Source organism: Calonectris borealis, chromosome Z (assembly GCF_964195595.1).
Source record: "Calonectris borealis chromosome Z, bCalBor7.hap1.2, whole genome shotgun sequence".
NCBI classification, from domain to species: Eukaryota; Metazoa; Chordata; class Aves; order Procellariiformes; family Procellariidae; genus Calonectris; species Calonectris borealis.
Window position 1 is genome coordinate 54,857,988 of NC_134352.1, and position 25,751 is coordinate 54,883,738.

The 25,751-nt window shown below is 36.4% G+C and overlaps 1 protein-coding gene across 1 annotated transcript in view; it reads left to right on the forward strand.

Annotated features, from left to right (window-relative positions):
* Nucleotides 1-25,751, forward strand: part of PTPRD (protein tyrosine phosphatase receptor type D) — a 1,348,716-nt gene that overhangs the window by 1,317,555 nt on the left and 5,410 nt on the right. The window contains exons 40-45 of the mRNA XM_075138097.1: nt 11,647-11,932; nt 12,406-12,584; nt 13,837-13,963; nt 14,929-15,054; nt 19,916-20,070; nt 24,285-24,420. Coding sequence (XP_074994198.1) covers nt 11,647-11,932; nt 12,406-12,584; nt 13,837-13,963; nt 14,929-15,054; nt 19,916-20,070; nt 24,285-24,420 — 1,009 coding nt within the window. The remainder of the gene's footprint in view (nt 1-11,646; nt 11,933-12,405; nt 12,585-13,836; nt 13,964-14,928; nt 15,055-19,915; nt 20,071-24,284; nt 24,421-25,751) is intronic.

Below are 25,751 nucleotides of genomic sequence, written 5' to 3' on the forward strand. Positions count from 1 at the left end.
TCCCCCCAGTACATATTCAGAAATCTTTCAAATAAGATTGAAAAATACTCAAAGCTTCCTCATCCCTTCCCCCTCCCTACCCTGAGAACAGCTCAGGATCTTTCTTAATTTCCCTGGACAGCTGAAAAGCTCTGGAGAGGAAAAGATAGTAAAGGCATTTTAGTATGACAAGTATTTTAATATCACAAATATTCTAAACTTTCTCTGCTTTACCCACATGTCTTTATCCAGCAGCTATTGGGTTGCTACTATATATTAGACTGTGCTGGGTGCAATCCATACAGGAAAACACTGTAACACTATTTCCTCTCCAGACTCCAGCTGTAGGTCACCATATATCTCATTAAGACAATTTTTTTCTCAAAGTCTTCATTCACAAATAAAAAGCAAAAGGAGAGGGATAAGGCTGTTGTTAGATTCTCTTCTTAAAACAACGCATAGCTGATAACCCTGCTTGGGATGTTTAGTTCCTCTTAATATAAAAATACAGCAATGAGTAAATGTCCATGTTTTTCATTGTATTCCATTTGTATTGATAGTCTCAGTTAGTCTGACCACGCAGTCAGAGTAACTAACTGGGAGTAATTTCATTTCTACATGTACCTTATTCAAAATATACCAAGGCTTGCAGAGTTTGATACCTTGGGAGCTTGATCTCTGTTTAAGGTACTGGAGCTGGATTCTCTTCATTTAGGAATTTCTTGGATGGTTGTTCTGTCTTCATTTAGTTGTTGGAATTGTAGAATCTACTGGAAAACGAGAAAGAGTCTAGAAGAAAGGTTGATAAATACTAGCTGGCAGAAACAAAGACTGATGTCCCATCAGCACGCTGACTGAAGGGACATCGGTATAGCAAGACACTACTTGATAATCACTTGTGTAATGAGTGGCATCACAGAGGGAGAGGAGTTGGGACTTGCCTTCATATTCTCACCATAAAAACTTACAAGGTTGTAAAAATTTAGATTCCAAAAGCTTCACTATTGAAGACTGTGGATGAAAAGCTGGACATGAGCCGACAATGTGCACTTGCAGCCCAGAAGCCCGTATGCTGGGCTGCATCAAAAGAAGCATGGCCAGCACGTTGAGGGAGGTGATTCTGCCCCTCTACTCTGCTCTGGTGGGCACTGCATCCAGCTCTGGAACCCTCAGCACAAGAAAGACATAGACCTGTTGGAGCAGGTCCAGAGGAGGGCCACAAAAATGATCAGGGGGATGGAACACCTCTCCTGTGAAGAAAGACTGAGAGAGTTGGGGTTATTCAGCCTGGAGAAGAGAAGGCTTCGGGGAGACCTTACTGTGGCCTTTCAGTACTTAAAGGGGGCTTATAAGAAAGATGGGGAGAGACTTTTTAGCAGGGCCTGTTGCGACAGGAGAAGGGGGAACGGTTTTAAACTAAGAGAGAGTAGATTTAGACTAGATATAAGGAAGAAATATTTTACAATGAGGGTGGTGAAACCCTGGACCAGGTTGCCCAGAGAGGTGGTAGATGCCCCATCCCTGGAAACATTCAGGGTCAGGTTGAACGGGGCTCTGAGCAACCTGATCTAGTTGAAGATGTCCCTGCAGGGGGCTGGACTAGATGACCTCTAAAGGTGCCTTCCAATCCAAACTATTCTATGATTCTATGATAAGACCCTGGGTGTTTTACACTGAACATATAAGAGTTTTCACCTAATTATTATGCTATGCTCATGCAATTATACAGACAAAAAGCAGAGTCTCTGTTTGTATGCTGACAGAGCCAGTGATGGAAGGGTAATGCTGGAATTCTTTTTCTCTGTTTCAAATTTCAGTGTCATTAGTTAGGATCATCTTGATTGCAAAGATGCCAGTTATTTTCCCGAACTGATCTCTCTTTAACTTAAGGGCAGTCTGAGTTTTATTCGCTTAGGTGTCTAATTTGTTTCCTTAAATTTAGGTGCTCACATATGAAAACCTGGAAGTATGAACATAACAAGGATTACCGTACAGTAGTTAATGTGGCAGTGTGCAGGGTCCTTAAAGATTGGCTAGGGTACCTTGATATTTTTAGTTTGAATAGGAAAATACTATGCAACGTCATCTAGAAATCCTCCATGAGGTGTCGAACACCAGCAAACTGATGCTGATCCACTTTCAAGTTTTGTCTTAAGTTAGGAACCAGTTCTGCCCAGCAAACCAGCCTTTCCTAAAACCTGAACTGAAGCTGCTGTATGTACAGTATTTGCTTCCATTGTTTATAAGCATAAAAACTCAATAAGTATCACTGGAACCATTATTAAAATTCAAAAGCATACAAATAACAAATAATAGCAGTATTTCTTCATGAAGGTTCAAATAATGGAAAATACCTACTTGTGGTCTTTTTGATTAAATCAGTCGTGTGTTTATAAAGACATCTTTGATTGGCACTTAGCCTGTGGTGCAGGGGATTATATTCCCACTGCTGTCACTCAGGGCTGGATTATCTTTGGAAATCCTAAAAAGCTGCTATGACTGCATAGGGCAAGATTTTGTTTCTGGTAGAAGTTGGAAATCTGTAAAGGAACATAGTGAATGCTATTACTAGATAGACTCAGTGGTCTGTCTAGGCCAGTATCCTATCTCTGACAATGGCAAATGTCAGAACTTTCAGGGGAAAGTATAAAACTACAATGTCAACAATACTTCAGTAAAGTTTCCTCTGCAGCAGCAAGCACTTAGTGACTAGTTTAGCCCCACTTCATGAGGTTTTCAATTCTTTTCCCCCATTATTCCTTTAGCTACCTAGAGAAACTGCTGGATACTTTATTGCTCAAATTCATGATTCTACACACATTTCAAAGAACAAAACCAGACAGTCTTATCTTTGACTGTTTTCCTTGTCTAAGTATTATTCTCTGACAAGTAGTTTCACACATCATGTTAGAAGATATCTAAAAGATCATTCTTTAACGCTGTTTCTTGCTTTACATGTCTACAACTTTCCCTTGTGTTCCTCCATCGTAGCAACTAGGACAGCAAAATATCCTAATCTGCTTCAGTACTTGTCATATGGAGGGAGATGGTAGGGAATCCTCACATCCCTAGGCTTTTTGCTGACTGTCTCTTCTCCCTCGTTTGTGACGTACCCTTTTTCTGTAGCTTTAGTAATAGTAACTATTCCCCAGTCTTTTTATTTTTTTTTTTAATAAGAGGTAAGGCAGCAAAAATAGTTCCAGAATTATGCCAAGATTTCTTGCTAAGTTGTCCATGGAGGTACTGAGGCCTGACTTGGATTTGGCCAACAAATGATTTCAGTTGAGCAGGTTTCCTGGAGACTGATGACTTTTCACTCAGTGAAATAACCTGCCCCTTATTAAAATGTAATAATTTTCTGTACGATTTTTTTTAACAGAAGCAATGCCTTTTCCATGCGTTATCTCAAATTACAAATATGTTTGTGCTGATAATTATTTCCATATATATATTATCATGTCCTACAAGGCCTGTAATTTCCTTTGACCTAAGCTGTAGTTTGATACATTATTTGATCAGCACTCTTAGTGAGTCATTTTATCCATATGTATTTAGTTAATTGGTTATTTTTCTCCCCGCCCATGTTTATATATAATATACTCTACAAAGGAAAAGGAAATCTGACTGCTTGCAGCTGAGTCTAGTAAAAGAGCAATTAGGTTCTATCAGAGCCAGCAGCTGTCCATAATGAATTCTGAATTAAAATTATGAGTGAAGAAAAGAATCCAGCCATCTGCAGGAAATGTGAAAATATTTTTATAACCCAATAGCTGAATTCTGGAAAGGGCTATCTCTGAGATTTCCCAGCTGTACCTACAGTAAATTCCAGAATATCCATGGACACACAGTATACTAGAACACATTGCATCAACTTGGCTACCCGGCATGGTTGGCTAACTTTGAACAGGCTGTATTTTTATCTAAAGTAATCAGCATGAAAGCCTCTTTAAATCATCTCCCTGTGTCTCTAGAAGTAAAATGCAGCTTTAAAAATAGTCCTGTTATCTTTTCATGGAGGCTTTCCAATCAGTATTCTGTCCTGAATATTAATCTTTCTTCGTTTTTCATACTTTTATAGACTTAATTCAGGGTCTCATCACCTATTATCAGATTTTGTGAATGACTGCTGTTCCAAGTGAATCATGCATTGTGGTGCCTGGTTTTTTTTTTTGTCACCTGAATTTTAAAAATAAATTTAATTTTTTTTAAAAATATCATAATATTATCCAAGCTCATTTTACAGCTACTTTGAAACTTCTACACCAAAACCCTCGTGATTTTCATTATAACTTGTCCAGGGTATTTGCTCATAAAGTTCAAAATCCTGCAAAAAAGAGGGAGATTAGTGTCCAACCTCTAAATGACAAATTGTGTTTAAGAAATGTGAAATGCTTAGTGGTATTAACCTCTCACAGCCTCATTTTCTACTACATTACAGAGAATTCATGCTGGTATAAAGACTGCTGAGGTTAAAGAAAAGAAACATCAGAAGTAGTACCAGTAACCAAGCTCTTCAGCTGTCAGTGGAGTATTGTCAGAGATATTGAAAAGGGTGTTTATTCTTTTCACCACTTGATCTAAGAAAACAGAGGCCTAGCAAGAGCCTTGATACGAGCTCATCAGAGAAGCCTCATAGTTTTTTCTTATTTTCTGCTGTGTAATATCTGACTGCATTATTACCGTATTGCAGCCATTTCAGTTTAAACCAAATCTAAGATGGCAGGATCATGTTTGTCTCATCCTCTAGGTATATCAGTTCTCCATGGAAAAGGAGGAGACATCTTGAGATGGAGATCCAAAACAGTAGGTCTGCTACTAATGTTCCATCAGCTTCAAGCTTGAGGACTAATTTCTGGTTATTTCCAAGTTTTCAATGTAAGAAAAAAAAAGAAAAAAGAGGATTGTAGACAGGTAAAGCCGAGTTTATTTAGGGCTTTGAACTGTGAAAAAAAAGCCAGTGTGGACTGAGAAGGCCTGGTACTCTGTCTTCTTTTTTGCTTTGTACTTACCAGATGAAATACTGTGTCCGGATGACAATCTGGGACCTCATCACTGTTCTGACAGTCTAAAACCCAAGCATAACAAATCGCAAATGGCAGTGTTCTGACTTTAAAAACAGGGATCCTGAGGGCAGCCGGTGTTAATAAAAGGAAACAATTGTTGACCACAACAGGTATACAAACACTAGAATCAGGGAGGGGTCCAGAAGGACTCTGAAACTAGGAAGCACCTTAGTGTTCAGCAAGTACTTTCAAGGTCACCCTGTTATCCAGCACTGCAGAACACATTCTTCCCACCTTCTTTAATTCATTTTCAGATAGCATCAGTTCACCTTCCTATTTCCTACACAGATAGGGTAATAGCTCTTCTACATGTTCCACATGAAAATGTAATCAAAGCACAGAAATATGCAAAAGTACAAAACAACTCCTCAAAACGTTCCACCCTGAGAACGCAAAACAGGTTGAAATGCAAAGAAAGCAAGGAGTAGTTGTTAGCAGCAAGCAGCATAATTTCTGCTCATTGACTTCTTTGCTGTGCTGTAATCTTAACTTTTATTTATTGATGATAGGATCGCAGTGTACTTCCTCTCATAAATTACTCAGAAGTATCATTTTCTGTATTTACTACAGCTGTTCATGCATAGATCAGTCTTTAATTGAAGGCAGCAAGACACAGTAAGATGTGTTTTTAAAATTAACCTCAAAATACATTCTTTTTCTAAACTCCATTTCACTAAATTCTATTTCAGTAAATTTTAGATCTTTCTTTTTTTAGTGGAATGCATAATGACAAGAATTCTTTGTGAATGCATTGTACAGTACAAAGAATGTAAAATATACACTGAAATTCAACAAATCTCACAGAGGAGAGATATTTAGGGCAGTTACTCTTTGATGCTAAATACAGAATGCAGTGCACTGAATATATAAGATTGTATTTAGAGAAATAGGAAAATAAGGAGGGTATCTGAGAACTGGATTAATTTTGAAATAAGAAATCACAGTAAGTCCTTGTGGACGGATAAAACAGTACAGAGAAATACAGTTTATTCTGATTTCTTTTCTTTACATATCTGAGTAACTGAAGATATCGGGTGATACAGTGATTTACAGTAAGGTGTATATATAAAAATCCTCTATGAAAAGCAGGATTATGGCATGTATTGCTATATAAAATCAACAATCAACTCTGACGGGAAACTGAGATAAGAAAAAGAAGTGGTATGAAATAAGGTCAATGAACTTTTCAGTTGTTTGTGTAATTTCTGCTATAAGCAGAACAACGAGAGATCTTCTTTTCACCAACAATTCATGATTTCAGGAAAGTAGCAGGCAGAAATACTCTGTGATATTCTGTCCCTTTTAAGGAAGAAAAAGCAAGGATCAGAAATAGTGTTGTCCCTTTTCAATGGCATAGTTCCTAAAAGTGTCAGGTACCCAAAGGCAGAAGTGTTGATTGAAAGGAAGAGCTCTAGATGATCTGATTAGCAGATGGGGGGGCTAGAATGGTTGTGCTTTCTTTAAGTATGTGGGACCATGAGACCAAATTTAGAGGCGTTTAAGCGTCTCTCCCAGGACATGTCTAGAATGTTATTTTCTTAAAGCGCCTATCCAAATTCCAGCAAAGTCTAATAAAAGGATTTCTGTAGGAGAAATTGTGTCTGTAACTTTTTGGTTAATAACCCTTAATGGATTCTTTCCTCCGTGAATTTCTTTTTGGCATCCATGGTATTCTGCAACAGTGAGTTTCACAATTTAATTATGTACTACATGAAAAACTAATTCCTGTTTGTTTTAAATTCTCTGTCTCATCATTTCATTTCATGGTCCTATTTCTTGTGTTACAAGTAAAAAATGAATAGTCATTTCCTTTTCACCTCCTCCATGTAACTCATGGATTTATGCCCTTCTTTCGTATCTCCCTTTCTCTTGAGTCTTCTCTGCTCCAAGCTGAGTTACCTAGTTTGATTAACCTCGGCTTCATACTTTGTCATCCTCTGTGATATGTTTCTTCAACCTTATGATTTCTCTACCATTCTTGAGATGGGCCACACTGCTTGTCATGGAGGTGAATGCAAGGGCAACCCTTTTGCATGCAAAATGGCCTCAGAATGGTATTCATGGGAAAGTTTACAGAATCCTTCAGTAAATAGTGGATTCACAGGGTGGTGAGTGAATGAATGAGTGTAAGAGTGAATAAGGTTATCACACAAGATCCTTCCAATTAGTTCTACAGAAACCTCCTGAATCTAATTGCAGTGCAAAAATGTAACTTCAGGTAGATGGCTGTCACATTTTAAAAGTGTGCTCAGAAGTTACCTGTGGCTGTAATATTTGTGGTTTCAGATGTTATTTTCCTTCACTCCATTACTTTAATGAACTACTTATATATCTTTTACTTCTGTAGTGCAACATGGTACATCTTCCTCCACTGCTAACATGTAAATTATTTCTAATACTTGTGAACTATCAGTTAGTGGAGTTGCTCTTTACATTATGCACTTCCACAACTACATTCCTGTATTGCTTTGAAGCTATATAGGAGTCCTTCTGCATTTCTGTCAAGTTCTGACTCATGACAGACCTGGATTTAAAGTCTGGTGAGAGGATTTGAACTGCTGTAATGGAATGTCCTTGTTAGAAGTGTCTCTTAAAATGTTTTTGTTTTGCTTTATTGAAGATTACTAATGCTACATTTTTATCCTGCATGGAAAATTCAGCTTTTAAAATTATTTTAATGAACAATTATTCTCTGTAATTGGGATTTGTTAGAAAAATTTCTTGGAGTTTTGATTCAGTATGTTTTAGTATTTGAGAGTTCGTTTGTTTGCCTTCAAGATGCAATCTAGTAAGACAACTTCTTGTTGATCTCTCCAGAGCTGAACTCAGGAGTAGATGAACAGATTTACTTCCTGAACATTATTACACTTCGGCAATTACATATTACAAAAAATTGGGCTTAAATCTGGGGCAGTTATATTTGAAGAATTTATGGTATTGGTAAAATCCTTAGAACGTACAGACTGAAAAGAAAATCTTCATAAAGCTCAGTAAAGGAAAAAAGATCTAAGGCTGACTTTTGATTTGTAAGCCTCCTGTGCTTTTGCCAGCTACCTGTGAAAACACTGGGGAGCTCTAGACTAAGCTTTTTACTTGTAGTGAAATCTCCTGTTTTCTGATTTTTTTCTTTCCTTGTTCATTCTAAGAAGTTTTATATGATTTCAATGACAAATATGGTTGCCTCCATGCATAGCATAGAGATGAAGAAAACTCAATGGCTAAAGTATTTTTTTTGGTGAAGCGTTACACCTAAAAATGTGTTGTATACCATACTTGATTGCTGGTATCCAACCATAACCACAGTGAGAAGAAAAAAAAATTGTGCAGTTGTAGATCAATTCTCAAAGGTCTCTTATGAGCTGGTACCAGAATTCTTGAAGCAGTCTGATATCTCTTCTAAAATGAAATTTAAGTTTACCTCTTTGCACAAGGTCTCTATGCTATTTCAGTCATATGTATCCCTTCAAAAGGATGTGCAATGGTTTCGTAAGGGGCTTTTTTGCTGCTTCCTGGACAGAGGGGTGATTTTCAACTGTGTTCTAATTTCCTAACAGGAAAAGGAGAAAATAATCTAAGTATTGCCTTTGTCAGAACTATTACAAAATTTCTGTGGAATTGGAATCTAATTAATCATATGAAGCTCCTCAGTAAAATCCAGGCATTTTTATATGTTTCCCATATCACAAGCAATTTTATGTGCTTTCAGTTCATAAATGCAAGCTTCATTCAATCTGAAACTGTAATATTCAATAAAATTTTCCCTTGATATGAATCAAAAATGTCCTGAATGATTTTTGGTCCATATTTTACTGTCTTTGCTTCCAATTAAATGATCTGTGAATACTGGCAATTACACTGCTTTCCTTTGCCAAATTACTGAAGTATCAGTAAAGGGTCATCATTTAAACAGCTACAAATTAATCACAAAAGCCAACCTTTAACACATGCATACAGTGATTTTAATGTGGAATGGCCCCCTTATGCCTCTTAATTTTTTTTTTTTTGTGAATTCCAGCTGTATTGCATCACAGGACATTAAACATGTTTCAGCTCATGGGACTGAGTCAGTCATGTTTTTAGAAATTGAAATCAAATGTTATAATAGGATAAATGATAATATTTGAAACCATAACAGTTTCTTTAGATTTTCAGCTTGTAAATGTAACAGTATCTTTCACTATCTGAAATGATAGACTTTTATTTCTAAATTCTAAGTTTGACAGTAACACCAAAAGATGCAAACCAAAAGGGCAAGAAATTCAATAACAAGTGTAGAATTAATTTGTGAAATTATTCTCATTAGCTGAATTATCATTGTTAGCAGAAAGTAAATAGGAATTTTTAAAAAATGTTCCAGTGAGGATTCGAACTGCGTGGCTTCCCAGCAGTGTATTGGTACCATATTAAGAAGTCTGTATGATAGCAGAAGAGAAGGAGAAACAGGGGATAAAGATAGGATGGTTTCTTGCTCTTGTATAGGAAGCTATTGGAGTTTGGAGTTAGAAGGTATGTGGGGGCAAAGAGGAAGGAAGTTAAAATATTCGTAGCATTGGTTCCATTTCTCCCTGGAAAAGATTCTTAAAGCGTCATGCAAGAAATGAAGGTTTACCCTTAATCATTGATTTCAGGATGGACTTATGGTATTTAATATCTCATTAAAATATAGGAACTGTGAGAAGATCTTGGTTTTTATATAATTGTCCTCTAGAATCTGGGTTGTAATTATTTTTATTTCTATCTCTTTTCAAAAAATGGCAGATTGTATTATTCTTAAATATCCTTGACTTAGATAATGTCTATGTCTTGAGGGTTTATAAACTGTTGCTTACTATACTATGTACTGCATTTCACATCACTAACTGAAAACAGTTAAGCATTTAGAAGGCCAGAAACTATAATTCATTGTCACAGACATGATGTGATCCTGGATATAAAAATTATATACAAAACCCATTATATTTTACACTTGTGCTTTTTATAGCTACATGTATGCAAACAGTTGAAACAAAACTTCATAAAATTCGGTCATATACGTGGCTGCAAAAAGACAGTCATCCATCTGAAAATTTGATTCAGTACAGTTGATGTCCAAATATCTCCATAAAAGAATTCCTGTAGAGATTTTGGGAAATATGGCTCCATTTGGCACACAAGTTGCATATTCAGACCAGTATATTTTCTGGTCTTGTGTATTCTGTATTCTTTTTCATACTCCTTCTACATCATTCTCGTTCAGTTATGCCAAACATGTCATAAAGGATCATGTATGACTAATAGTAATCACATCAAGATGAGAACTGTAAGTCTCTTTTTCCTCTCCTGATTGCATGACATTGTCCTCAGGAGTTATTAAAGGTAGCCCATGCATGTAACAGACAACATCTTTAAGACAGGGAGGGAATGACTGAAAATCCTTGAAAGTCTGGCACATTTTGACAGGAGGTAGCATATAAATAAACTGCTTTGAAGTAGGTCTATTACTGAGACAGATTTAATTCTCTTAGATCCAACTGAATATTTCATGATCAAGGTTTATTCCAGTGCCAAGCTCACAGTAGCTGACCTATGTCATCTTCTACACTCAAGTCCCACCAAAGAGGGGAAAGCAACTTTCTAGCTCAGAGTTGTTCCTGTGGAATCCCTTACTGTGCAGAGAGCTAAGAAATAGTAGTTTCTTTGGCCTCAACAAGATTGATATGACTTCACTTCAACTCCTGCCTAAAACCAACAACTGACTTAACTCAGAACCTGTGAGAAAGCACTAACTTTGCCTTGCCTGAAAAATATTAGTCACCCAGTCTGGACATTAATTCAATGCTGTGATTTCAAGCATTCTCTTTAAGCATATTTTAGTTCTTTTATAATCTGTACTTTGAAATAATGTGACGACTGAGCGTCCTGGTCCAGCCATTCCAGATCTTTCTTATATTTTCCTAGAGATGCAAGACAGACATTGAAATGGCCAAATGGGGATTTCCCCAGCCTACAGCTGCCACAACTAAATAGGCATGGCTCTGCATTGCAAAGAATAATAGTACGGCCTGGCTAAGTGAAAGAGCAGAGGACAGAACAAACTGTGTTAATAGGAGCCCCATTGACAGAGTTGGGAGAGGGGTAGAAAACTTACCTTCAAAGCACAATAGAAATAAGTAAGACTCATTTTCTGTAACATTATTGTTTGCCATTGAATTCAACGCTGTAAACAGAATAGCAACAACAGCATGTTTAAAGAGTTAGAAATCATGCTACAAATAAAGCTTGAATTCTTAGAGGATTCATCATCTCCAGTAATTTCCATTTTTAAGAACATGTATTTCTAGAACATGTTGCAATGTGTTTTATTTCTATTATAGTCAAGCCTGAAACTGCAAGATGCAAAGATCTCATATAAAAGCATTCCACGTTCTCAATTGCTTGTAATGGATGTTAAAGGAGTTTACTTATTTCAGGGCACCAACCTCTTTCATGAAAGCTGATGTTCATATTCAGAAAAATGTGCTGTTCAAATCAGTGTTACGAAACCTTAAAACTTGAATGCCATAAAAGTGAGCACAATGCATGAAATAGTCCTTCATGTTTTCCCTCCTGTGTTCATTTCTTTTAGTGCTGGAGTCGGCAGGACTGGCTGTTTCATTGTGATAGATGCCATGTTAGAGAGAATAAAGCATGAAAAGACTGTAGATATTTATGGCCACGTAACTCTAATGAGAGCGCAGAGGAATTACATGGTTCAAACTGAGGACCAATACATCTTTATCCACGATGCACTGCTGGAAGCAGTGACATGTGGAAATACCGAAGTGCCAGCCAGAAACCTGTATGCATATATCCAGAAGCTGACACAGATAGAAACAGGCGAGAATGTCACAGGAATGGAACTGGAATTTAAGGTACTGGGATTTTATGTTGCGGGGAACCAAAAACAAATGGTGTAACGTTTAATGCTGCTTTGTCCTCTACCAGTTGTTTCCAGCATTCAAAAGATGGCAAGCTAAAATTTTAAATTAAGAAGACGATCCTTTGTAAAATATACAGTTCTATCCTCAATTGGTGTCCAGACAAGAACTGTTAGTGAGAGTGGTCTAACCCTGCTGTTCTTTTAGTGTTTCAGTATCTTGAAACGTGTGTTTGTGTAACAGTTTAACGCTTAAATTTGTCCATATGCATTAATGGAGCAGACATTAAACTTTTAAGGTGTTAAAAGAAGCTTTAAAAATATTTAGGTAATACAATAGGATATGGAAAAGTAAGCATCTGAAATTGAAATTATTCATTATGGATACTGAACAGAGATCATAAAATCTGATAGAGTGATTTGTTTTTGTTATACCTGGCCTTAATTCTTTTAATTTGTTTTCAATAGCGTCTTGCTAGCTCTAAGGCTCACACTTCAAGATTCATCAGTGCCAATCTTCCATGTAATAAATTCAAAAATCGCCTTGTCAATATTATGCCATATGAGTCTACAAGGGTATGCTTGCAGCCAATCCGAGGAGTAGAAGGCTCTGATTATATTAATGCCAGTTTCATTGATGGATACAGGTACTAATGTTGATGTGTTCTCATGTGGACTGTTTTAAAAGTTTACGAAATTATTTATGTAATTATATTGAAAATAACAAAATTTAGTATTGAACTTTAGTATTGTTTGTTATCTGTGCATGCCATGTTTGACTGGGTGTTTTTTTAAATATTAATAAAAGGTTAGATTTTCACCCGTGCAATACAGGAAAATTCTGAAAATGACGTAGAGTCTTAAATGTTGTATTTTTACCTACCTTTGAAACATTGAGAATTCCCAATATGTTTTACATGCTGAAAGTTACTGAGATTTTAAGTACATTCATGATTTGGAACCTCTATTTCTTCACAATTCTTCTGCTTAAAAAGATACATAGAAATAACATACAGGAGATACACTTTTTGTGTCAAGGTGATAACCTGTGATCTTGGAACACTGATTAAGACTAAACCTAGCCGTCAAAAGCATTTTATACATAAACTGTTGTATATTCCACCAACATCTGCATAACAATGCGGAGCAATGTGCCCTCAGCTGACTTAAGCAGCTGGTAGAAAAAGGCATGAAGGAGAAGAGGTATAGTTTCCCTAAGGCAGTTTAGGTGTACCTGAGTATCCATATCCACAGAGACAATTTTCTGAACCTCTACTCTTAATTGGAAACAACCTTCATCTCCACTGTCACTCACAAAGGTGTTTCTGTTGATTGAAAGGAGCAAGAAAAACATGAACTGGTCATCATCTTATAAAGCTGCTGATCCAGAAGCTTTTAACAGCTTGGTAGTAGCTTCCATTAGTGGGATATTAAGACCTGGAAATGCAAAGCACTCCATTCCTGAATTTTCTTCCTGCCTTACTTTTGCTGGAGGCATCAGACTGTTGAAAAGGAGTTAATAAAGAAGATGCTTGATGCTATAATTCCTAAACTTAATAGATTGTTAGACAGTTATTTCTACAAAATGAACCAGCACAACTAAGTGTTTCTTAAGTGCTTTTTACAGCAGACAAAATTGAGCTATTAGAGTTGCATTAAAATTTAAATAATAATGATAAAGACATACATCATAATATTAACAGAGTAATTTCCCTCTTGAAGTTCTAAAAATAAAAAGCCATAGTTTGATTAAACAATCGTAATAAGGTTTTAATGTGCTTATTATTAATAGTATATAATTTTTTCCTCTAGATAATGTTTACATATAAACAGAGAATATATGTATCAATTCACTTTTTCGATTAAAATATTTTTCTTAATTTACTTTTTTCAACATAGACAACAAAAAGCTTACATAGCTACACAGGGTCCTTTAGCAGAAACAACTGAAGACTTCTGGAGAATGCTTTGGGAGCATAATTCTACAATTGTGGTCATGCTCACTAAGCTACGAGAAATGGGCAGAGTAAGTACTGCTGTAATATTCCTGTACTAAAATGTTTGTTGTAATTATTTTTTATTAAAATATTTTGTTGTTATGGGAATGTCTAAAGATAAAGGTGAGGATTTAGGTTCCTTCTCCTTTTGAAATACCAGTGGCATTGTTGATCACCAGGTGTAAGGTTTTCCAATCTGTAGATGTGTTGCAATAGACAAACTAGACATGGCATTTTGTTGTGGGACACACTGAGATTCAGCAACTGAGTTTGCATGTTGATATTCCGAAGTATGCAGAGAGAACATTGCTGTCTATTGAAAAATGTAGATTTCTTATTTGGAAACTTCACTTTTGCAGTGTCTATTTTTAACAATGTTAAAAGCAAATGTGGTATTTTTGAGATTTGAATGTCTTCTGTGTGTTCATAGTACTAAACTTTAAAGTTTCAGCACTCAGTTTACAGTCCTAAACTCATTCAAGTGCTGCTTTGTGTAATGGAAAGAACGAAGCAGTTTACTGTCTGGACAGGATTACAAGATAAAACCGGTATGAGATAAGTGAAATCTGAGTCAGGCCATGTATCTGGGGAATAGAGATGATTCAGGACATGGCTAGTGGAAGCAGAGGTAAAGTCTTGACTGAGGCCAGGAGGACTTGCTTCAACAGGGAAGAAGAAAGAAAACTGAAGATGGCCTCAAGATTTAAATTCCATTCTGTATTAAAAATTAGGCTAGGGATAGCTCGTCACTGATAAGTAATAGAACTGAGCAGAAGTATAAATGAGTTCAGATGTACAGCGACCAGAGAGAACCCCTTTGCAATGCAATACTGAAGATCATTTTTTATTCTAGATACGGAACTTCATGTTCACAGCAAGACAAACAGTTTATGTTCCTGTCACTAATGGCACTTTCCATGAGTATTACACTTATCTGAGTTCATAGTAGTGGTCTTGAGTAGCAGGAAATGTATTTTGCTTTGTTATTTTGTAGGAAAAATGCCACCAGTACTGGCCTGCAGAGCGCTCAGCCAGATATCAGTATTTTGTGGTAGATCCAATGGCAGAGTACAACATGCCACAGTATATTCTGAGGGAATTCAAGGTTACAGATGCAAGGGTAAGTTAACATAGCATTACACTAGTTCACATAAGTTTAAAAGAAAATGTCGATTTCTTTCTTTTCCTCTCTTTTTTTTTTTATTTTTATTGTTCTTAGAAAAACCCGGGGGTGTACTTTCTACAAACAATAAACAAAAAGCAGATAAAGTTATTATTAAATGAATAGGATCTTTGTGTAAGAACAATTGACTTCTTTCAAATCTAACATCTGGGCAGCACAGCTTTGTAAAGTTCTGAATAACTATTTGTGCCGAAATACATTGGATGATTTGAGGACCATTTTCCCTTTTTCCCTCATTTCCCCCTTGATCATTTCTGGGGGCAATTTTTCTCACAGCTGTAAATATGTTGGTTTGCACCACCTTCTAGGCTGAGTGAATATGAAGGTTAATACACTGAGACTTAAAAACTGCAGAGCAAATAGCAATCGTAAGAAAAGCTTGACAAGCTTTGCACATTATAATTTGATTTTTGGTGTAGCATATTTTGAGCGCTCTTGTATATCTGTAGAGTAGATACATGCAGCTGTGACCCTAGCATCCTCATTTTCATACTGCATTTCTTATCTGAATTCCTAAGTGCAAAACTGAGCACTGATATAAGATTAAATGTACCTAAACTTTAAATATATATTTGGCATTTCTCAGACTTTTGTTTTCTAGCATTTTAATCTGCATGGCAGGAAAAATTACTGACAGCCTCCATTTCTGTAAGCACTGTAGAATACTATTTCTTCAAGCAAAATAGCAGGATGTACTGTCCAGGAATAACATGAGTGATTACTCAGAGTTGCCAGTCAGCATCCAAAATATTAGACTTTCTCATAGTTAGCTAGATTGCTGCTTTTAATGTTAGCTTCAAGTAAGATTAGGTACTACTGACAATTAGCTAGACAGTATTGTCACTAACCAAGTCAGCATCTGAACATTTTAATTTGGCAAATGAGGTGTGTGCTTTTGAAAAGAAACTGTAGACACACTGGATCTGATTTTCATTCTATTTGAAATCTAGTAAGGATCACATGACTCATAGCTTCCCTAACCTATTTGTGCTTAACAAAAGTGGAGAAGAACAGGCTCCTAACATCAGTCTTTAACCACACTTGCAAGCATGGACAGTCAAAGCCAAGTCCACTACAACTGTGCTGATAGTTTTCATAGATCATCTATTAAAAATCTGTTCCATCTCAAGCTGGAAGAGGTCTTATGTGACATAGTTCACCAATCTCAGATCACAAAAAAACAATGATAACAAAAAGCCACAGATGTAGTTAGTGAAGTGTCTGTAAACAATATATATTTCCAAAAAGTTCTTCCAAGTGTTTGTAATGAACTACGATATTTATGAAAGTCTGTTTGCTTACAGCTAGCAAACCAGTAAAAAATCTCAAAGTCTGAATAACTTAATTTGCCAGAAATAGTTTTTATTGGACCTGATATTAATACATCTCTTTTAAAAAGTGGCAAGCATACGTGCATCTTGGCAGTCCTGTTGTGACATTTTAGTATCACATATCATTGCTTCTCAAATTTTAAAAACCTCTTTCCTTGATGGTCCAAATTTTGTTAAACAACACAGTGGCAAGTTCACAGCCATCTTAAATTTTCTAGATGTGCTGGGAAACTATAGCTCCTTCCAAATTTACTGGAAGCGGTGGGGACTACTTACCAAAATGTAGGTTATAGTTTTCCTTTAGTTAGGCTTTTATGGCTGTCACACCCAGTAGTTGAGACCATCTAACTAAATTGTTGTATTCAAAGAAGAGTAAATGCTGCAGCAGTTGTAACCAGCCTCTCTCCCTCTTATCTCCAAACCATCCGTAATGTTAGAATACCATTTATGCTCTGGCAGAACCAGCTGGCCAATTATTCCCCAAGGATAAGAAAAGAAGCACACTGCCTTTCTAGGTGTCAGCAGCAAGCGTCTGGTGTGGAACTCCCTGTTATTTCTGAAACTGAGCTGTGAATTGTTGTAAGATGAAATTGACCTCTGTAACTGTTTCAATCTACTGCTTCTGACTGCTTTATACTCACTTTCTCTGTAAACTCCAGAGGTCGATATGTTGGGGCAGTCTCATTTAAGGCTAAACTATTAGTGATGGCTATAAGAGTATTATAAATTCTACAGCCTCATCAAAAGACAATTGAATATCCCCTGCAAGGAGCAAGAAGAAATCCAAATGGTCAGCCAATCAATAGAATGATACATTAAAAGCCCTTGGCTCCACACAGGGTTCTGAAAGTTCGTATTTTGATAATTAACTGTGCAAACTGTGACAATATTTGAAAGTAAAGATTTTAATAAAATTTGGCGTTTGTATTTGGACTGCTTTTGGCAAGCAGCTCATTAAGACAAAGCAGCACTGTTTATAACATCAGTAGCAAAGGGAACAGTGTAAGAAATTGCAGATCAGTTCCCAAAATGCTTTAATGCTAGTCTAACATCAGACTAACTTTACTTTTGTGCTTATTAAATAGCATTACAAAACAGAAGTTACTGCCATTAAAACTAAATCATAACAGTTTTTACAGACTTGCACTGGATTATTGAGTTATTACGATCATGAAATATACCAATACAGTTGATTTAGACACACTTGAAAAAACAAATATTTATCATCAAATCTAATGTGCACATAGAAATATTGTACATAGACCATTTTGCACGGATCTTTCCAGTGACAGCCTAGCCTTAAGTAAAGCAACGTCTTTCTTATCTTTTCTACCCCTAAAAAGTTACTGTTATTCTAGCGTAATTCCTATCAACGTCAGAAATTGCTGAAGAGCTTCCATCTCCTTAACCAATAGGTTGCAACTGAGTCAGACTTAAAGTTTTCTTTCTTTACTTTAGAAGAATGGGCAGTTATTTTGAAGGGAATCAATCTATTGTTTTGTCTTCTTGATTAATTAATGTCATGTGCCTAAGGCTATCTGAGGGATGTAATTTCATTACGTCTTCTTGGGGTAAAGTGGGATCACAGAGACCATTATGAGAGAAATCTGCATTAACAAAATGCCATTTTTGGTAGGAAATATTTAGTTCTTTGTGTTGCTGCCCACAAGAAATAAAATCAGTAAATGTTTTTGAACGGATTTTTTTTTTTTTTAAGTGGGCAAAAAGGTTCTATAGAAATAGACTACTAAATTGTCACAGTGGTCTAGTAGGAATGTAAGACACAGTAAGTCAAAGAAGTGTATGTGTATCCTCTCATAGGGAAATGGCTGGCACACACACCCATTTTCTGTTTTCCTTACTCATCTCAGACATGGGAGGCAAAAACCCACAGTACCAGAGGAAACATAAAAGCAAAGTATTGGTTTTTCCTTTAGTTATTTTTAAAATCACTTCTATTTCATTTCAAAGGTCTGTAATAGCTGAGTTCTTGTGGTAGAGGAAAAAAAAAATTATTCTTGCCTCCATAACGTGTTGCTTTTTTGCGGGGATCTCGTATAATCATTTCAATTTTTCATGAGTTTCACTCAGTAGAAGACCATTTTGAAGACGTGGCAGGTTGGGTGCCTAGGAAACAACATGTCCAGAGACATTAGTTCACATCAGTAGCTCATGTGCCCATGCTTTTGTGCCCATGCTTTTAAACATTTCAGCTGTGCACATTGACAGTGTCAAAATCATCAAGAACAATGTTTGAAAATTCAGAACAAACTTACTTCATCCATTTGTATTGTATTTTTTCTAATTATGTGTCCTGACCATTTACACATTAAATAGTCATACAGCAGAAGTTTGTGTTTAATAGTGGCTTCATTATAAAAATAACCATGCTGCAGTATTCTGCAGTTTTAAACAATCCTATTAGTATTTCTAACCAAAGGGAATGAACAGTTTCAGCTGACTTGTTTTGAGAGAGGAAGCCCTTCTTGATTTTTATCTGAGTTCAAACTGTTAGTCAATGAAATTACGGTGATTGAAGGGAAGTTTATCTCCCTCCTCGGGGAGACCTTATTGCAGCCTTTCAGTACTTAAAGGGGGCTTACAGGAAAGATGGGGACAACCTTTTTAGGAACGTGTTGCGACAGGACAAGGGGTAATGGTTTTAAACTAAAAGAGGGTAGATTCAGACTAGATATAAGGAAGAAATTTTTTTAAATGAGAGTGGTGAAATTCTGGATCAGGTTGCCCAGAGAGGTGGTAGATGCCCCATCCCTGAAAACATTCAGGGTCAGGTTGAACGGGGCTCTGAGCAACCTGATCTAGTTGAAGATGTCCCTGTCCACAGCAGGGGGCTTGGGCTAGATGACCTTTAAATGTCCCTTCCAATATAAGTTTATGGTTTGTTAAACAACTTGCTTGTCTTGACCCATCTTCTTCCAGGCAAATGTCCACTTCATAGAAAGCACCATACTATTAAAGATATCATCTGCAAAGAGGGCAATGACTAAACGAGTCTTACCAGTGAAGATATTCCTGCCATGCAGTAGATAAACATATCTAGGAAATGGACAGTCAGACGGCCTTATTCCATCTGTTCTGTATTTAAAGGAATTTGCCGTCCACAAGGTTCAAAATATAACTTACAAAAAAAATCATATAACCTGGTGAGATCGTTATGGTTTTAGCTTCAGACACACTTTGTACATAAGGAGAATGTCAGACAACTCTCCTATCCAGTGCAGAAGGGAATCTATGCAATGTTGTTGATGAAACTGCACTTCTGGGCCAATGTGTCCAAAAGCAACAGCCAGTACTGCAATTGAAAGAGTCTTCATAAACGTGATCTTAGCCGTTCCCCACCTCTCCTCAATGTCCTTGTTTGTGATTGTCTTTCTGATTGATGGCTGACTGAATTCCAGCTGCTGGACCATGCTTTTGGAATACAGTATTTGTGTCTTTTGTTAAAGGATGGCCAGTCCCGAACAGTGAGGCAGTTCCAGTTCACTGACTGGCCAGAACAAGGAGTGCCAAAGTCTGGAGAAGGATTTATTGACTTCATAGGCCAAGTGCATAAAACAAAAGAGCAGTTTGGTCAGGATGGACCAATTTCTGTTCATTGCAGGTAAGTAAACAAAGCCTCAAAACAACTCATGCGCAGATTTGTTTTTTTCTGAAATTGATTGCTGATTGCAGCAAAAGTGTATATGTAAATGCAATTTCATAGGTGAACTATCAGAAAATGTAATCAAATAGAAGATCTAAAAAGGAACACACAGTACTGCTTTACAAAACAGGAACTGTTCTGTCGTATCCCATTTACACAGAAAAGGTTCTTCTGAAATATGTGCAAGCATGTGTTTTTTTTTCTTCACTTAAAAATGTCTCTAGTGCAGGGTAAAAACAATCTTGTCAATGCTACACACAGAAAGCGGTAGGAAGATCCTTATCACAGGCTGCTATATTTGGTATTTTTTTTCCACTGGTAATTAAAAGTGAGGCTGTTACATTGGTGGGAATTATTAGCTGTAAACAAGCTAGCTACACCTCAGTACCTCATTTGTAGCAATCAAGATGAGACAAATAAAAATGGTAGCTATCTCAAGAAACAGAATGGAATAAAAAGCAGTGTTTAGAAACTTTGCCTGTCAAAAAATTACTGATGTTTGGATCGGTGAGTTCTAACTTCAGAAGGTAATGCCCATTTTTTGATGTGATGACTTCCCTCAATTGCTTTACAATTGATATGCAGATGAAAACAGCTTGCAAGGTGTGTAGGAATAATCCAGGGTGGGTTTTTTTTAATATTCCTGTATTTTTTATTTACTTTCTCTACAGTACTCTAGAGTCTATAGCAGATGGCCAAAAATAATATCTTTATCTTTTATCTCTTATTTAATAAATTGTTTTCTATAAATTCCATTAGGATTTAGATACTTGTTTTTGCAACATTAAATTATTTTTGGTAGATGCAATGTTATTATTTATATAAGAGAGATGCAAAATACTGATACAGGTTCCAAGTCCTTTCTGCAAGCCAAGTAATGCCCCAATACTATCATGAAGGCAAAATAAACAAGTTTACTAGAGCATATGAATGTACAGAGGGAGAGAGATTCTTGTCCTTCCAAAGCCAGGAGCAACCAGAAGTTGTTAAAACACCAGTGTGTTTTAACAGAGTTCCTTATGCTCCCCTAATTTGAAAGTCTGACAACGTAAATGTATTGGACTACTTGAATCCTACTTTTTTGTGTGCCTAAGAATTTTTGTGGCCTGCTAAGGAGAGTATCATGGCAGAGCAATGTTTGGGATTCATTTGGCAAGGGAAAATGAAAGACAACCATGATAAGAACAAGCCTTATTCTTCCTGACATTAATGAGTTTTGAGAGCAGAGGAGTAATAAGCAATATTTATGCCTTTATGCAGACATACATAAGAAAGCAAAGGTATTCTTCTAAGTTCTTTGTACCATGCAAACTTGTCCTCTTGTGACTGCAATGAAATACTGCTTGTAGTAGGTTATGCATCCCTTCCAAATGGGTGTGATCTTTCATGCTGAAATTATGAAGATTTCTACCATTGACTTTGGTAGGAAAAAAAGTCAAATCCAGTATAATTCATCATGGTTTTGTCTTTAAATGTCTTATCATCATTGTAATGAGAATTTAGAGATTGGTAATGCTAACATTATCAATGTTAGTCAACTTGCATGAATAGGAAATTTCCCTAGCAAATTAGTAAGTTTATTTGTTTCTTTCAGGAAGCACAAGATCCTGGGTACTCGCACTTCCCTAGTCTTTGTGGAATTATGGTAATAATGCCTCCAGTTTGTACCATGATGAGTTTTTAAGGATTTCTCTTGTACAGAGAAATTCCTCAGATGACAAAGTCCCCTAGTGCCATTTCCCTGTGGTTTCCTTCCCACTCTACATATTTTTTCACAAGTTTGCTTTCTCTGTTACACAGTAAACCCCTGCCACCCACGATTTTAAAATGTTCTCCTTCTCTGGCATTTTTACAAATGGATCAGTGTGTTACAGTTTAAAAATTTCTAACCTCATCAGGCAGTTAATTAAGAAATAGTTAAAAGAGCAAAGGGCTGTTCACCTTGAAGCAAAATTTTCACTTCAACCAATTTTAGATATTTATAGTCTTGTTATTCCAGCTTTTTTGGAGAGGAAGACCACCCTTTCCCATACACTCAAGATGTATTTTTAAAAACAAACTCTTCTCCGTTACAAAAACATCAATACTTCCTCATGGCTCATTAAAGCATCCTAAATTTGGTTTCTAACTGTTTAAACCTTGGTGAATCATATTACATCAGGAAGTAGTGCCTTCACCATTTAATAAATTCAGGATTCTTTAAAACCTATGTCACATTGCTTCATTAAATGTCATGGTAAAACTGAGTTTGCTCTTTGGCTTGCGCTGAAAGAAATCAGCTGATTATTAAAATGCTATAGTACTTATGTGGACTTCCATCGTTCTTTAGAAATCCTAAGCATCTTCTAATAGGAACTAATGCAATGTTAAAATATGCTTGCCACTTTCAGAGGAACAGGGTCAGTTTCCTACAGACTTTACCAAAATATTACACTTGATGGCTAGTTAGGATTTGCAAGCGTTGAGATCTTTCCATATTAGTCTGTCTTCCTCATTAAGTAGCTTCTCTAGATACTTCTTCATTTCTTAAGAACACAAGACAACAAATTAGTTCCCTTCTTTTGCAGAATTAGAGAGTTCTGAGTAGTTTTTTTAAAGCAATGAAGACTTGACTAATGTGTAAGACTAGAAGTCCTCACGCGCATTTAGAAAATCATACTTTTTTGTTGGATATATTTAAATGGTTGAGCAGGAGCAGGAGTAAGAACAGAAAATGGTAATATGCCTTCACTTTGCTGGTCAATTTCTGGGCTACTTGGTTTAGATCACACTGTCGTCAGCTCTATAAAGTCCAAGCAAGTTCCAGCTCTATTTTTCCAGGATTTTTTCAGCATATTTCTTAAACATTAGCTTTCTAACTTACCTCATCAGGGAAAGGAGACCTTACACTCCAGTTGCTCTACATGTCCAGGACCGTTGTCATCACATATAGGTAAACCAGCACCAAGAGCATGATATTTTGTCAAGTTGTGTATCGATTGTCTTTTGGCTTCAGCTCTCCGAAGGCACACAGGTTATGCAAAATTGCTAACTCCAATCACATATATTCAATAGCCCTAGAAGTGCTCTGATCTAGAACAAACACTAAAATACCATCTTACAATTTGGACATTCGATTTCCACACTAGTCTTGTGAATTCACTGCATCTCTGTCAAAGTCCATATCAACGTTCAGAGTTCTTCAGTCTTTCCCTGCTGTTCATGTTCTTCCACTCTACTGTCTGGTGAATAGATGTCATAAATCTCCAGCTTCCCAAGTCTATCTGACTGGAGAAAACCTTGTGAAATTATTAGCATCAACAGTGAGATGCTGGGGTGCTTAATTTCCACCCATACAAGTTCAGACTTGGAAAATCTTTTTCTCTGTGCCCCTTTGTCCAAGAGTCATCCTCATGAATAAGTGATTGTTTAATTTTAATAACAGACAACTATTGGCTCTATTGATTACAGGAATTTCTATCCCTTCTTGGGGGTTTTAGCTAATAACAGAAACCCAAGACAGAACAGAGCAAACAAGCCATATATTCAAAGAAGATATGTTCATTTCAGACTAATGTAGACAGACATGGTGTACATATATCAGTATATGTATCAGAAAGCTAAAGATCCAGACTGCCAGACTTGAATAAAAGCTGTGTCTTAAGGTTTTTTTGTATCTGTTATTTAAATTGTAGTGTGTATGAACAATTTCAATATTAATTGAAAATCCACTGACTATCTCTAACTCAAAGTAGAAGGTAAACTAACACACTGAAGATGTGCAAAACAGGGCATATACGTGGACGAGCTAAAGTAAGGCAAGCAGTAAAATACATTTTGGCATCTTTTTCTCTTGTCAATTCCAGCATAGGTCATTGGCAACAAATATTATCATTTTCCTTCACCATGTACTAATTATTGTATATCTGGATGAACAAACCAATTCACTTTGCAGTGAAGACTGAAGAGTCAGGAAGTACTTAGTATCACGTGAAGTTTGCTTGAGTGCAATTATTCTGAATGCAGTGTGGTACTTTGTTGTGGAATTTTGCTTAGTGAGCTTTTCCCCGTATAGAAATCTGTACACATATGGTGTGTTGTAACCACAGATAATTTGTCAACCAATTCTTTCAGCATTAACTGTCAATTAACATTCCTTTTTTCTGTTCTTTTTTTTTCTTTTATTGCAACAGCGCGGGTGTTGGAAGGACTGGAGTATTCATAACCCTGAGCATTGTGTTAGAAAGAATGAGATATGAAGGTGTTGTAGATATCTTCCAGACTGTCAAAATGTTAAGGACGCAGCGGCCAGCCATGGTACAGACAGAGGTGAGCAAAACAGTATCTGTATACAATGGTGATGGAAAAGAAGCCAAAAAATGCACAGATAGAGACTGTACAAAATGTGCTTACATTTATGTCCTAAGTCATATAGTGACTGTATGACTACAGTGTAAAATCTGCCATAAAGGTACTGCAAGGACTATTTCCTGTTACAGCAATAGTTACTGCAGGCTAAGGAGGAAAAAAATCATTTCAGTAGAGGATCCTAAATTATGGTAGTTGAGGAAAACCATTTTCCAAGAAGCATTACCCATTTTTATTTGAACCTCTGTTTCCTGGCAGAAATGTGTGGTAATAAAGAAGGAGGCAAAGTGTTTCTGCAGGTGCATCCTCTGATATTTTTGTTCTGTGAGCAAAGTGTTGTTCATGGCTTCAGACTGACACTGTATTATTTTCATGGTTTTCTTGACTTTGTGTCACCAAGGAAGTGGCTGTTTCGCCTGAAAATCATAATGGTAAATTCAGTGTCCAGGAAAACTATAGTGTAAATAATTGTAAATGTTAGCAAGAGTGCCATAAAGAAATAAGGAAGGGATAAGCAGTATCAACTGATTTCCTGGGCCTGGATGCTTGGAACTGTGTCATGTGATAAAGAACATTTAAAAATTTTCAGTTGTGTTTAATTTCTACTTAAATGTCTGAACAGGGGACTTAAACTAAGCCAGAGCCAATAGGTTAGGGGAAGCAAGCAAAAGGGCAAGAGAAGGGAAACACATAGGTGTTATGAAGGTCATACATTTATTTAGTATAATTTGATTGACACTGGCCTTTAAATTACAGTCTTTGAAATTTAAAATGGTTCCTCAGAGTTTGCCATTTTCCACAAGAAAATTAAACTTGCTCAATAAAAGCTGGGTAGTCTTATTTTTAAGAAGACAACTTCATAAATACTTGTATGAAAAATAAAGATACTTATTTTTAATCTTGCCAGTTAGACAAGTAAATCACTGTGACCAAACTGAAGAGTTAATTCCATTTCTTTTCCATTACCATCATTCTTCTGGATAAAAAAAATGAAAAATGACTGCTTTCTGTCATTTTGGTTCCAAGAAATAACTACAGTATACAGAAAAACTATGCTTCTTGGAGCCTACCTGACAAATTCAGAGTTCAGCTATGCAATATATTCTCCCTCCTCCTACTTTGAATTATTTCTGTATGCTACTCTTCATCCCCTTGCTGAAAGTAGAAGTGTGTATACTCATTTCTTTCAGGATTCTATGGAAAACAAATCTCTCATTCAGTAGTATAAACTGCCAGGAAATCTAATCCTTATTCAACACAGCACTTGAACTCCATGTGGACCACACATACAT